The sequence below is a fragment of the Thalassophryne amazonica genome, chromosome 22 (genome assembly GCF_902500255.1).
Source record: "Thalassophryne amazonica chromosome 22, fThaAma1.1, whole genome shotgun sequence".
NCBI classification, from domain to species: Eukaryota; Metazoa; Chordata; class Actinopteri; order Batrachoidiformes; family Batrachoididae; genus Thalassophryne; species Thalassophryne amazonica.
Genome location: NC_047124.1, coordinates 4,951,192 through 4,966,661, shown reverse-complemented (window position 1 = coordinate 4,966,661; position 15,470 = coordinate 4,951,192). Strand labels below are relative to the sequence as shown.

The 15,470-nt window shown below is 39.5% G+C and overlaps 1 protein-coding gene across 2 annotated transcripts in view; it reads left to right on the top strand.

Moving 5' to 3' along the window:
* Window positions 1-14,868, top strand: part of LOC117503933 (ras-related protein Rap-1b-like) — a 14,925-nt gene extending 57 nt beyond the window's left edge. The window contains exons 1-8 of one of the 2 annotated variants that reach the window (XM_034163234.1): window positions 1-41; window positions 8,563-8,632; window positions 9,348-9,416; window positions 9,838-9,894; window positions 10,444-10,584; window positions 11,286-11,429; window positions 11,892-11,984; window positions 12,062-14,868. The exon at window positions 1-41 is cut by the window's left edge and continues 57 nt beyond it. In XM_034163234.1, coding sequence (XP_034019125.1) covers window positions 8,576-8,632; window positions 9,348-9,416; window positions 9,838-9,894; window positions 10,444-10,584; window positions 11,286-11,429; window positions 11,892-11,978 — 555 coding nt within the window. In that variant the 5' untranslated portion in view covers window positions 1-41; window positions 8,563-8,575 and the 3' untranslated portion in view covers window positions 11,979-11,984; window positions 12,062-14,868. Of the gene's footprint in view, window positions 42-8,559; window positions 8,633-9,347; window positions 9,417-9,837; window positions 9,895-10,443; window positions 10,585-11,285; window positions 11,430-11,891; window positions 11,985-12,061 lie in introns of both variants that reach the window. The other variant, XM_034163235.1, reaches the window with a different exon arrangement.
* The last annotated feature ends 602 nt before the right edge of the window (window positions 14,869-15,470 follow it).

Genomic DNA, 15,470 nt, shown 5'->3' with positions numbered 1-15,470 from the left:
GAGAGACGGAGAGAGAGCAGCGGAGCGGACGCTGGATGACTGTGAGTACCGCTTCTTTTCTCCCTTTTCTTTTTCTTTCTGTCCTTTTTTTTCCCCCTCTACCATTGACGTGCCGCTTGGACAAACCGTGGCCGGTGCTGGTAGGGACAGACAGCACGGAGGGAGACACGGAGACAGGCCGTGCCGGGCTGGGTTCGGCTTACGGAAGCGACCGGACGGACGGACGGACGGACGGACGGACGGACAGACAGACAGCAGGTCGTTTAATCATCATGTAGTTGTTCTACACAAACAGACAGGTGGGGTGGATGATTGCGGGTCTGTCTGTGTCTGTGGTTACAGTTTGTGTCGAGCTCCGGTCCTCCAGCGGGGCCCGCAAGCGGAAGCAGCCGGATAGAACGCCTCCTGAGGCGGCCACAGCGCTGCGGAGCTCCCGCTGGAGGAGGAAGGAGAAAGTTGTTTGCGGAGTGTAGGAGTTTGGATAAAGCTGTGGGTGTGTAGTTTGGTTGCTGTGCTGCTGTGGACTGACAGGCCCCACTAGAGATCAGAGTGTCCATCTTTCTCCTCCAACAACTTTACTTTAGTAGATTAACATCATGCTGAGTTCAAGAGCCTGTTGGAAAAAGCACAACTCTGGGTTTTTTTTTTCCCCCCTCTGTGGCACTACACAGTTTAGCAGATCCAGCTGGTATTAACTTTCTAACAAACTGATAACAGAATGATTGATTCATTATGATCTAAGTATTGATTTATTTGAGATTTGATAGCTTAATTTAAAAAAATTATTACTTCTGCGGTTTCAGCTCGAAACGAAGCTACTCCAAAGTATTTTTGGCAACTTTCATTTCAACTTGTTTGTAATAGTTGCAATTCACTGTTTAATAAAGGTGTGTTTTTTTTTGTTTTTTTTTTTAATATTTAGAAACATTTCATTACAGTTGCTTCACATTCTTTAAAACTGCCATCTCTGGTTGTGATCACTGAATTGATTCATCTGATGGATCATATCGGAGGTACCACAGAAAACCTGTGTGGCATAAAAGTTTTGGTTAAATTTGCGTTGGACTGTGCGTCTGTTGTTTCCATGCCGTCGCTAAGCTGCAGATGATGCAGCTTCCACTAATTAGCATTGATCTCTTGGTATTGACTCTTCCTGTGTTTGTCTTCTTGAAATGTTTTATTAGATTTAAAGCAGCATCAACGTGTTTTAAGATACTGCTGTGTTGCTACAATGTGTTTTTATTGGCAGCTGCAGCATTTTGAGACCTTTTGAAGTATTGTGTGTTTGCTCAGTATGGGAAGGTGGAAACTTCCAGAATTGAGCCATATTGGAATTCTGTTGCTATGCAAGACTTACGGAAATGTGCAAAGCAGTTTAGTTGATATTTTAAATCCAGTTCCATCTGTTGGAATGCTGCAGGTGCTCTGAGTGAACCGACACGTTTGGATCTTAGTCTTTGAAATCATGAAAGAACCTTAAATGATCGAGCATGAAGACTGTTGGCCGTTTGAACGAAACATTCGCGTGCATTCACTTGTTAACGTGACACAGTGATAACAAAACAAACAGTAACTGCTTTAATTCTGTTTCCCGTCATGTGGCGTCCTGCCTCATAGGGGAGTAAAATCCAGATCCAACACGGCAGGGTGCCGGAAGAGTCATTAAAATATGAGTTCTTGAAGTTTTCTAGTGGTTTTCTTGGATTTTATGAGTTGGAAGTAAAACATTCCTCTGGCGTAGTTGGACTCCCTGAACTCGTCTGGACTTGTTGCAGAGAGACGGCGCGAATGCGGGGCGTGGCGGATAGTTTTCAAGCCTCCAGGTATTAAAAATCATCTCAGGAAAAGTGAGTCTCGAGGTGGTGAATCTGATTCATTTATTGAGTCGTCTCTTTTGTGAAGGAAGATGATGTGGATCACTTCACTTTTAGTTCTTTTTTTTTTTGTGTTCTCCATTGTTTGCTAGCAGGGCACCTGGGCAATACACGGGTGTGAGATCACATTGACTTTAACAGTATAGTTGCTAGGAAGCCAGTCGTCCCAGTCTGCTTTGACATATGCTCAAGTCCATAAGTATTTGGACATTTCCCTTTCCCGCTCTTAGTACAACCCCTGGCAAAAATTATGGAATCATCGGCCTCGGAGGATGTTCATTCAGTTGTTTAATTTTGTAGAAAAAAAGCAGATCACAGACATGACACAAAACTAAAGTAATTTCAAATGGCAACTTTCTGGCTTTAAGAAACACTATAAGAAATCAGGAAAAAAAATTGGCAGTCAGTAACGGTTACTTTTTTAGACCAAGCAGAGGGAAAAAAATATGGACTCACTCAATTCTGAGGAATAAATTATGGAATCACCCTGTAAATTTTCATCCCCAAAACTAGCACCTGCATCAAATCAGATCTGCTCATTAGTCTACATCTAAAAAGGAGTGATCACACCTTGGAGAGCTGTTGCACCAAGTGGACTAACATGAATCATGGCTCCAACACGAGAGATGTCAATTGAAACAAAGGAGAGGATTATCAAACTCTTAAAAGAGGGTAAATCATCAGGCAATGTTGCAAAAGATGTTGGTTGTTCAGTCAGCTGTGTCTAAACTCTGGACCAAATACAAACATGGGAAGGTTGTTAAAGGCAAACATACTGGTAGACCAAGGAAGACATCAAAGCATCAAGACAGAAAACTTAAAGCAATATGTCTCAAAAATCTAAAATGCACAACAAAACAAATGAGGAACGAATGGGAGGAAACGAGTCAACGTCTGTGACCGAACTGTAAGAAAACGCCTAAAGGAAATGGGATTTACATACAGAAAAGCTAAATGAAAGCCATCATTAACACCTAAAAGAAAAAAAAACAAGGTTACAATGGGCTAAGGAAAAGCAATCGTGGACTGTGGATGACTGGATGAAAGTCATATTCAGTGATGAATCTCGAATCTGCATTGGGCAAGGTGATGATGCTGGAACTTTTGTTTGGTGCTGTTCCAATGAGATTTATAAAGATGACTGCCTGAAGAGAACATGTCAATTTCCACAGTCATTGATGATATGGGGCTGCATGTCAGGTAAAGGCACTGGGGAGATGGCTGTCATTACATCAATAAATGCACAAGTTTACGTTGATATTTTGGAAACTTTTCTTATCCCATCAATTGAAAGGATGTTTGGGGATGATGAAATCATTTTTCAAGATGATAATGCATCTTGCCATAGAGCAAAAACTGTGAAAACATTCCTTGCAAAAAGACACATAGGGTCAATGTCATGGCCTGCAAATAGTCCGGATCTTAATCCAATTGAAAATCTTTGGTGGAAGTTGAAGAAAATGGTCCATGACAAGGCTCCAACCTGCAAAGCTGATCTGGAAACAGCAATCAGAGAAAGTTGGAGCCAGATTGATGAAGAGTACTGTTTGTCACTCATTAAGTCCATTCCTCAGAGACTGCAAGCTGTTATAAAAGCCAGAGGTGGTGCAACAAAATACTAGTGATGTGTTGGAGCGTTCTTTTGTTTTTCATGATTCCATCATTTTTTCCTCAGAATTGAGTGATTCCATATTTTTTTTCCTCTGCTTGGTCTAAAAAAGTAACCGTTACTGACTGCCACAATTATTTTTCCTGATTTCTTATAGTGTTTCTTAAAGCCAGAAAGTTGCCATTTGAAATGACTTTAGTTTTGTCATGTCTGTGATCTGCTTTTTTTCTACAAAATGAAACAACTGAATGAACATCCTCCGAGGCCGGTGATTCCATAATTTTTGCCAGGGGTTGTATATGGTTTCTAGTAAAAATGCTTTGACTCTCATGAAAGCCATCAAAAGCATCAAAGACAGGCTCACATCAAAACCACCTTTAAATCACTTTCTTTGAGCTTTGATCATGGGTGACCAATGCTTTTATCTAGTTAACATTGGGAGCTAATGTTTGCTCAGTATTTGGGCACTGTGGACAGACAGGAAGTGGGACTGTGTGCAGGGTTGGTGCAGCTTTGCCATCTATTGGTCAGAGAACCGCCCACATCATCTCAACTTTGCATTGAGCATCGCCCTCTAATGGTGAAGCGGTATCAGCATCACTGTACTTTAACCCATGTTGGTCAAACCTCAGAATAGTTTCAGGCAGATTTTGCTCAGACTGGTACAATAAGACTGTGAATCATTTATTTGAATATTAAGAAACAGATTTAATTGTTCCAAAGAAAATCCTCTTTGTAACATCAGTGGTAAGGAAATGAGTTAAGGGTATTTTAGGAGTAACTGGTGTCTGTCTGTTTTTGTAGTTGGGCAATATTTCAGAGAAGTGTATTTCAGCCAAAATAAGACAGAATAGTTCAGTATTTACATGCAAAAGGGGAAACTGATGAAGACACAAGTTCAGACTGTTCAAAGATCAAATCTTAACAAATATGTTGTAAATCCTCCAATATGCATCATTTCAAATAAGAGTTTTTGATAAGTTAAATACAGCAGTTGAAAGGAAAATATGTGATTGTTAGCAGGTTGTATATTCATGAAGTCTGAGTGAGCGCGTCTCTGTTAAACAATATTCTGAGAGATGTTGGTGAGGAACTGCGAACCTCCTGTTTTTGGACATGTTGGTATCTTTTAGCATGTTAACTAGAGCACCGAGCTAGTTTCCAATTCCACAAATTTCTATCTTGGGGAAAAAAAAAATCAAGGTTAAAGTCCTGTTAGAAGTGACTTTTCATAAGATAAATTTGATTAGATCAAATGTCAGGAAGATGTATGCGCCTGAATCAATTTTTTTTTTTTGGTTGGGGTGGGGGGGGGGGGGTGGGGGGTGGTTGTCAGGTTTGTTTATTTTTCTTCCCAACTTTTTCAGTTTCTGAATTATTTTTCAGATAATTTTCACAGAACGCTGGTTATCTATGTGATACACGATTTGTCATTGGTTTTTGGCACTCTGTTTCCAACTGAAACTGGAAGACAAACAGGCATAAAATTGGAAAATCATTCCAGTTTTGGTGGTGTAGGTGAATCCATCACAGAAAAATGAGTGACTGAGGCATTTTTTATTGAGCTATAATGCAAAATGTACACCAAAATGGGCTTTTCAATATTAAATTCAAAAGTCTGCAAAATCCACAATCCAGATCAGATCCGGATCTAACTTTGTCAGTAAATAAAGGAAACCATCCTACATAGCACTCTCAAATATGAAAGAAATTTGATGTTTTTTCACAGTTATGAAGTTTTGAAAATTAATTCAGTGTTAAAGGATACGCCAAGATTTTTCCTGACTTTGACAATTGAATCAGTTCTTGTCTATCAGGATATGAATCCTCTGTAAAATTTCATAATGATATATAAAAATTGTGGGTTATGGGCCGTTCACAAACAAACAGGGTGAAAACATAATGAGGTAAAAAAATGACCACTGTGGCAGACATTCAGCACAAAATGGACATTGTGGACATACAGTGAGGAAAATAAGTATTTGAACACCCTGCGATTTTGCAAGTTCTCCCACTTAGAAATCATGGAGGAGTCTGAAATTTTCATCTTAGGTGCATGTCCACTGTGAGACATAATCTTAAAAAAAAAAAAAAAAAAAAAAAAAAAAAATCCCGAAAACACAATGTATGATTTTTTTTTTTTTTTTTTTTTATAATTTATTTGTATGTTACTGCTGCAAATAAGTATTTGAACACCTGTGAAAATCAATGTTAATATTTGGATTTGGTACAGTAGCCTTTGTTTGCAATTACAGAGGTCAAACGTTTCCTGTAGTTGTTCACCAGGTTTTCACACACTGCAGCAGGGATTTTGGTCCACTCCTCCATACAGATCTTCTCCAAATCTTTCAGGTTTGGAGTTTCAGCTCCCTCCAAAGATTTTCTATTGAGTTCAGGTCTGGAGACTGGCCAGGCCACTCCAGGACCTTGAAATGCTTCTTACGGAGCCTCTCCTTAGTTGCCCTGGCTGTGTGTTTGGGGTCAATGTCATGCTGGAAGACCCAGCCATGACCCATCTTCAATGCTCTTACTGAGGGAAGGAGGTTGTTTGCCAAAATCTCGCAATACATGACCCCATCCATCCTCCCTTCAATACGGTGCAGTCATCCTGTCCCCTTTGCAGAAGAGAACCCCCAAAGTATGATGTATCCACCCCCATGCTTCATGGTTGGGATGGTTTTCTTGGGGTTGTTCTCATCCTCTAAACATGGTAAGTGGAGTTGATTCCAAAAAGCTCTATTCTGGTCTCATCTGACCACATAACCTTCTCCCATGCCTCCTCTGGATCATCCAGATGGTCACTGGTGAACTTCAAACGGGCCTGGACATGTGCTTGCTTGAGCAGGGGGACCTTGCTGCCCTGCAGGATTTTAAATCATGACAGCATCATGTTACTAATGTAATCTTTGTGACTGTGGTCCCAGCTCTCTTCAGGTCATTGACCAGGTCCTCCTGTGTAGTTCTGAGCTTTCTCAGAATCATCCTTACCCCACAAAGTGAGATCTTGCATGGAATCCCAGACCGAGGGAGATTGACAGTCATCTTGTTTCTTCCGCTTTCTAATAAATAATCATAACAGTTGTCTCCTACCAAGCTGCTTGCCTGTTTTCCTGTAGTCCATCCCAGCCTTGTGCAGGTCTACAGTTTTGTCCCTGATGTCCTTAGACAGCTCTTTGGTCTTGCTATGGTGGACAGGTTGGAGTGTGATAGTGTGTGAATAGGTGTCTTTTTATACAGGTAACAAGTTCAAACAGGTGCAATTAATACAGGGTAAAGAGTTCAGAATAAGAGGGCTTCTTAAAGAAAAATTAACAGGAGAGACAGAATTCTTGCTGGTTGGTAGGTGTTCAAATACTTATTTGCAGCAGTAACATGCAAATAAATTATAAAAAAAAAATCATACATTGTGATTTCCATTTTTTTTTTCCCCTCTTAGTGGACATGCACCTAAGATGAAAATTTCAGACCCCTCCATGATTTCTAAGTGGGAGAACTTGCAAAATCACAGGGTGTTCAATATTTATTTTCCTCACTGTAATTCGTGACATGTGGTTAGAGTGTGTTTCCTTTTTTTTTTTGTATGTGATAATGCGCCAAGAAGTGCGAAGCACATATCAAAGTGTCTCGGCCCCCTGCATGCATAATAGGCGGTTTGTTCCTATTATGCATGTGACAAAACGCTGACATATGTGAAGCGCATACTAAAGTGTCTCTGCCTTGTTGTTTTCCTGTCAGGACCCCTTTGTGGTTAATTGTTCAAGCTGTTCTATAAAGTCTGTGTATTGTGTGAACTTAAAGAGAAATAAATGACACACTGTTAAAATGGTAAATTGTTGCTCCTTTCATCGTCACAATTTTTACACCAAAAAATGAAAACTGACCTACACTGAAAGATGGTGAACTACTGACATCTAGTGGTGAGGCTGTAGAACTACTCACAGGGTCCTGGTGACCACTGGGTGTCACTGTTGATTATTGTGACCAGCTAATGTAAGCCCCGCCTCCTATTTTAACCAGCTTTTCCTCAGAGACCAGCAGTTTTGAGACGTTAATATGAATAAATGTATTTCCCTTTTTTAAAAAATGTGTTGGTTCTTGTAGATCAGAGTTTCTGTCAGTAGTTGTTGTGTGGTTTTTGTGAGCGCTGTCGCAGTCGGACAGACTGCAGTAAAATAACACACTAGAGAGATGTTCATATTTTTAGTCTTTCACCATCTGCTTAACCGTCAAATGCGGACACTTATCGCCACGGTAACCTCACAGACCGTTATTAACAGATTGAGACGCTGAGCACGTGTGCACGTCTGTCATGTTGCTTCATGTTGCTGCAAAGCACACAGTGCCTAGCAACAGGAAGCAGCAAGGATTCCAGAGTTGTGACATCACCAGCAGTGCTGCGTCACATGACCCCTCTGTTTGGATGAACACAGAGGCATGCTGGGTAATTAGAACGGGCTCCACTCGAGTGGTGACGCTCTTGTTAGACTGACTTTCAAACATCGATGGTTTATTATTGCTGCTATTTGAAAATTGTGACTGACAACAGTATATTTTATTCCAACAGTGTCTCTGTGATGTCATAGAACTTAAAGGGGATAAAGGTCAGAGTTCAGATCAGCGTCTGTCAGCTTTTTTTTTCCTTATTATGAAAATGTTTAAGTATCTAACAGTAAATTAAACTCTAACATCTGACAGTAATTTTCAGTTTTGAAAGTAACACACCAGGACTGTCTGTGAGAAAACACACACACACACACACACACACACACACACACAGACAGTGTATATTGTTGCCGCGTCCTTGTCAGTGTGTTGCTGAGATTCCAGCGACGTGCTGCTTCTTATCTGATCTGGATGGAAACTCTTGGTCACTGTGTTAAGGACATTTACACTCGTGTGATGTCCCCTGTCTTTTTCTCGTAAACACCAGGTGGCAGTAGAGAGCAAGTTTAGGAAACAGGAGGTCTGACAACAGAATAAGTCATGAAATGAGAAACCACATTAACTGTCTGTCTGTCTCTGTCTGTCTGGCTGGCTCTCTGTCTGTCTGTGTCTGGTGCTCGCTCTGTCTCCCAGCAGACAGACCGTCAGGATGCGTGAATATAAACTGGTTGTTTTAGGATCAGGAGGAGTCGGGAAGTCGGCTCTGGTAAGTTACTTTTGTTTCCAGCTCATTGTCTCCACATAGAACTGAAACCACCTTCACCTTTAAACATAGCGCCACCCCTAAATAAGGTAGTTCAAATAGTAAAAAAATAAATAATTGTTCTCTGTCTTTGAGGTCAAACTTATTTTTATAGTAATAATATTCAACTAGTTTTCTTGGCGTCTTTGTCCATGTCTGTATTCGGAAAATGAACTTTGAACCTCCGATCCAACCAGGATCAGAAGCCTTTTTAGAAATCATCTGACTTATAATTACTTGTAGTATTTATGTGCAACATGTCAGTTTTCCAGCATTTTTCCAACATTTAGGTTCATATTTTTTACTTTGGAACTTAATCGGTCTTCGTGAAACCTGCTTTTGATGCTGCGCGATTCAGGACTTTGCTCATCGGCATGTCGGTGGTGTTAAATAGGATTGAACAGATTCATACACCCACTTCCCCTCATCATTATTCCCCACTCATTGACCACTTTGACTTCCTGTTTTTATTTTGTTTTTTCATAGAAATGCATCATTTATTTTCATTTATTTTATTTTTCACAACTTTAAAATTAAACTTTAGTTGATGTCTGCTCAGAAAATCACTGAATTATCAGCTTTTCCACGAGAACTCGTCTGACCGCGGTGATGTAATGTGTCACGTTAATTCCTTCCTGACGAACGACTTTAACGCGGCTGATCTCTCTGTGTCTCTCAGACCGTCCAGTTTGTTCAGGGAATCTTTGTGGAGAAATACGATCCCACGATAGAAGATTCCTACAGGAAGGTGAGTCGTACCGTCCTGTCTGCAACACCGTGGAGACATGACTTAATAATAGAAAAAAACAGACATCTGCTGGTCAGGTAATGTAGTGCACAAATATCTGCTGAAGGCCACATCGCACAACTTTGTGAACAAGAAAGGGTAAATCATACAACAGAGCGCTACATGTTTTTCATCTTAATTTAGACTATTTCATTAAAACCTAACTGATGTCTGACATATTGTTGCTCAGCTTGGTTTCATCATTATTTTAATGCTAAATGTCAAAGCTTTTACATTTACCTCCACTTTTATGTCTGTTTTTAATTGCTGTAGTTACATATATTTTTCCATTCTGTTGTCGAACACCACTTTATTGTTGTATTCTAATGACATAATCCTGTTATTTTAATGGAGGAAATATTCTGTTCGTCTGTTTTTCCAGCAAGTGGAGGTGGACGGGCAGCAGTGTATGCTGGAGATCCTGGACACAGCAGGAACAGTAAGATAACCACATTTTCTAATTGTTTAGTCTGTAATTATTCCAGTATGTTACTGTTGATCAAACAGTGATTTGAAATGTGCAACATCCATCACAACATGCTGTACAAATAAAGATGTTATTATTATCTTCAAACTGCAAGTTTGACTAAATTAACAGTCTGAAGTCCAAAGATATCAAATTTATTATGATGTAAAATAAAATGGGGTTGGGGAGGTGTGGCCGAGGACGGAATTATTGTTTTTCCTAAACGTTGAGCTCATGGCACAAAAATAATTCACAGCACCTTTTAAGGTGTTCCAACAGCTGACAACTTTACACCAGTTAGAAAAGAAATGATTTTGTTTTTTTTGGGTGAAAACTTTCAGCTTTGGATGAAGTGTAATCTGAAGATGTTTCATTGAATTTTGGGACATTTTCTAACAGGAGAAGCACCATTATGTCAGATATGTCACTGAGAAGTATAAATAAAGTCATAATGAAGACCTTATTGACTTTTGTGGCTGTGAGTCCTGACTGAGGTGTGACCTTTGACCCTTGTCATTCCAGGAGCAGTTCACGGCGATGAGGGATTTGTACATGAAGAACGGTCAGGGCTTCGCTTTGGTTTACTCCATCACCGCTCAGTCCACCTTCAATGACCTTCAGGACCTCAGAGAGCAGATCCTCAGAGTGAAGGACACGGACGACGTATGACAAAAAAAAACCCTGCACACAATCATTTTGTTTAGGGCACAGCAGTCATATGCCAAAAAACTGTATTTCACTATTTCACTTAGTTTTTATGATAATTGAGCCTGTAGCAGCAAAGAGGGTTTTTTTTGGCGTGGGGGGGAGATAAAATTTTGGCCTAGATTTTCATTTATTAATTAGATCCCTTCTTTAGGCTTTTGTGCACCTAAAAGTTTTAATTTTATTGGGCTTCACATTTTTAACATTTCTAAAATTATGCTCTAAAAATTGACAGTATAAATTTTTTACAAAGTAATCCAAATGAAGTATATCAAAGCAAAATCTAATGCTTATATCATATGTAGCACAAATTACTTTTACAGCCAAATTTTTAAAATTAGAATAGTCTGTTTTTCTATTTTTTTTTTTTTTTGTCTTTAATTTAAAAAAGTAAAATTTGTAAAAGCCCAAGAATACCCAAATATTTGCCTACTGCTGTAACAGGTAAATATACATGTAACCAACAATGACTGTGATGTCACACTGAGATATTAACAAACGTTAACTGATACGAGATAATAACAGTTCATTCATGTTAGCTTAGAAGCTAATTTGTTGTTCAGCTAGAAGCAGAAGTGCCGCAAAGACAAAATGCTGATTTTTAGTTTGACTGTGTTGATGGGAAATTGAATGTAATTTCTGTGTTTGTGACACTGGAGGTGCCGATGATCCTTGTTGGGAATAAATGTGACCTGGAGGTGGAGCGTGTGGTGGGCAAAGACTCGGGGGTCGGACTCGCCCGCCAGTGGAACTCCTGCGCGTTCCTGGAAACCTCAGCCAAAAGCAAGATCAACGTCAATGAGGTGAGCGCATGTCGTCTTTACTGTGTCGCTTGCACTGACGACATGGTTTCATTGTGTTTGCGGAATTGTTATTGTCACTGCATTATGCTGTGGTCCCACCAGGGGGCAGCAGTGCATCTGTTGTCCACGTAGACTTGAGATTAGTTGGTGACGTTTATTTTGTCACAAACGAACTTTTCAGGGTAGCTACATGCTAACTACACTGACTAGCCAGCCATTGCTGTGACAGAACTAGCTAGTTAGCTTGCTCAGTCATTACCCAGTTAATATGTGAATGATGACATGAGGGTAATATATTAATTAGCCATGACTAGGCGTTAACATTCATCCAATTTGGAAGTCAACGGGAAATAATTGAATTTAAGGAATTATAAATCACAGAAAATTTGCTGTAAAAAAAAATACACAGTTTTTTTTTAAACATCATATTAGCAGTTTAAAAGTGTTCGTATTTGTGTGCAGATCTTCTATGATCTTGTGCGACAGATCAACAGTAAAAATCCAGCTCCAGGAAAAACCCGTAGAAGGCCCAACTGCCAACTTCTCTAATGACGGGTAAATGACATCCCTCCATATCGTTAGTAAACAGAAGCGCACGCGCAAATTGACGCAATCTCGTTCTCTCTTCCCAGTTTTCCCGCTCACTTGACCAACAGCCAACCAATCACAGGAAATCTTCCAACTGGCCACGCCCCTTTAACACAGACGACACCACTGTCCTCACCATGTGCTGCCTCTGACTTCTGTTCTCATGCAAACTGCGTCGCCCATCCCCCGCTACTCTTTCTAACCACAAACAGACTGTTGCCATGGAAACGTTACGTAGAACATCGAAAGACTGCATGGTGATGGTGAAGATGATGGTTGTGTTGTTGCAGTAACAGGGGGCGGCCCAGCCAACTACCAACCTTGAACCACATTTCCCATCATGCTCTGCTACGCCATTGTGTACTGGGGGAGTGGCTTCTTGGCTGTCAAATTTTTTTAATACCTTCTTCTGTTACTTTTTTACTCACAGCATTCCTGAGCTGCTCACACCAGTTTAACTGTTACCCATCACAGAAAACATGGCTGACTTTGTGTGATTAGCTCCGGTCAAACCTGTGGATCCATACAATGATTATTATTATTATTGTTATGGTTCTTTGTGAAAATATAAGTAATTTTATGTTTGCTTATTTTGGGGGGTGGGACTTTGGGGGGGGTCAGGACTTGGGTTCAGCTCACCGCTTGCTCAGTTTAATAGCTAAGTTAGCTTAGTTAACACAAATAGCGTTGACAATGAGCCTAGGATATAGTGAGCAAATGCTTTGTTTCCTTTGATTTGGGCCCAGGTGGTCATGCAGGTTGCCCATTGGCATTCTGGGTAATTATGTATGAAAGTGCTACATAGCCCATTTAGCAAGTTAAGTACGTTAATGGTTACAGCAGTGGATTAGCTGAACAAATCAAGGAAAAATGCAAAAAAAGTTGTTGCAGCATCTAAAATGTGAGAATTAGTTGCTTTCTTGTTTTATGTAACTGCACTTTTTATAGTTTGTGGTTCTGGGATGGTTTGTCAGGAAAAATGTGATTTTTAGTTTTCAAGGATAATGTTATGGGCATTTCCATCATTTTACATTTTATAGCCTAAACAATTCAAAATTAGTCTATAATTAATCTGTTTCTGTAAAGTTTTTTTTATACTATCTGGTATAAATGTAGCATGAACTGCTATCAGCTAAATGCTAATTTCATTCTTGAAGCTAACTCATGTGGTCGTGCCACTGAAATCAGAAAATCTATATAGTTTCACAGTTTATTCATAAAATCCAAAGTTAAGAGCCTAGACTGGACTACAGGTGCATGCTGTAATTAAAACAATGAGTAGAAAAATAAAAATTGTACTTTGCTAGTCCTTGATAACAGCAGCCACTGCTGTTGGTAATTAGTAGCTAATGGCGGCTCATTGGCATTGTTGGCCTAGCAATTGTTAGTGGAATGTTAGCATGTTGACAAAGAAACAGGCGAAAACCATCTCTAAGTGTTGCAAGGATTTAAGTGTAAAATGTCTTTAAAAAATGCACTTAATAAAATGACCACTTGGGGGCAGTGTGTTGAAATTTGATCCAAAATGCGTTTTGTAGTGTTTGTATAGTTAGCATAATGCTGATGGAAACAAACAATTGATGTCACCACAAACTAGCTTAGCTGGTTAGCTGAGCAGCGCGGTGCGCTAACTCAGGGGCCGCTGCTTGTGGCGGACATGTTGCCTTTAGACAGCAGACACATTGATCCAATACCTGACCCGTTTGTGTGCGTGTGTGTAAACTGCTAACAACCACGAACCACGTCCGTTTCTGAGATTGTTTCCAGTGACGTGTTTGAGAGGGCAGCCAAAAAAAAACAGCAATGCTTTCATTTTACAAATTTACAGACTTGATGCAATTCCAGGTTTTATGACTTTATTGTAACAGTATAAATATTTATGAAAGACAACAGTGGCCTTAATGCTCAATTTTAAGTAATTTATAGGATTTAATATTTGCTGTTGAAGTTTAGCTTTTCCTTGATTCCTTCATAAAGTATTTTTAATTTTATGACTTTACTCATGTCTCTGTTCTTTAAGTTAAGGCTGCAGTGACATTAGCCTATTTTTATAGTGTGTAATTGAGACCAACGGCAAATCAAAACCCATCTTCAGTCTGCTGGTGGGAGCAGTTTTTCGCTCGCTCTTTCACAGATGTTGATTAAAGTTTCTCTTTGTGACTGTAAACTGTTCAAACGGCGATTTTTTTTTTTTTTTTTTTTTTACGGTCAGTTGAAGATAGTCAAATTTTAAGTCTTGTAAAATCTAAGTAGCGTCTGAGCTAGCTAGCTAGAACTCTTGCTAGCCAAGGGGTCTGCTCCATTTTGCAGTGTCGTAAAGTGACTCCAGCCTTCGTCCTTCATAGAGTTCCAGCCCCAAAATTTACTTTCTCTCTGTTAAAATGCTAAATATGTAAAATGTTAATTCAGGTGTTTCTTTTCAGTTAAAGGAGAATTTTGGTCAAAGTGTTTCAACAGTAGCGTGGCTGGTGTATGAGAATGACCTGAGGAGGTTGGGCTAGTAGCCAAAGCCCCGCCTCTTGACAAATTGGGGTGTGTCCTGTGAAGCAGCAGTCAGATTGTATTAGAATATTTTCCTGTGTGTTTTCTTTGAAATGTGAGAATGTTCAGGTTACAGCTACTGTATATTGGACCAGTGACTTCTGTGAGTGCTGTACACAGTATTGTGCTGCAGCACAGTGTGGTACTGCTGTCAGTATACTGGTTTTGCCTTCACTACATTGTCATGTAGCATGTTGATGTTTCTGTCTGACCTGCAGGTGGCGCTGCCACAGTTTGCATGCAGATCCGACACTTCTGGAACCGAAGCCGTTTGCAGCCGTGCTCTTGTTTTCCTGTGCAGCCAGTAAAACAAAAAAAAAAAAAAAGCAAATATTAATTTGCTTTATTAATGATTTGTGTATATGGATTACTCAGATCTTGAATGGATTTTTATGTACATATCATTAATTCATGATTTTGAATGAATAATCTGTATGCACAAATTACTCATTTGTGCTGCATAATTAACTGGTAGTCATACATATATTTTTTTCGCTTTAATCTGTGCATAGATAAAGAATTCTGTTGCTAGTTTGTACTCCTCAACCAGCTCCCAGAATACGCAAAGTTGTACCTCTCAACACACAGATTACCAACTCATATTCTGAAATTAATGTGCACATTAACTGCAAATCAGTGCACCTGAAGTAATCATGTGGTGAAAGAAGTGACTAATTTTGACTCAAATTAACAATCTATATGTGTAGATCAGTAACTGCAAATGATTACAAACTAATTTTCCCTTTTCAATAACTTTGTTCAAATTATAAATTTATTTAAATAACTATGCCCAAACTGTTCATTTTCACACTGAAATTTGTCATTGGCTCATAAATTATATTTCTACTCTTGAGCTAATCTATTGGTTTGAATTTAGCCTTGGATTAATAATCTGCATGAATGACATTCTTT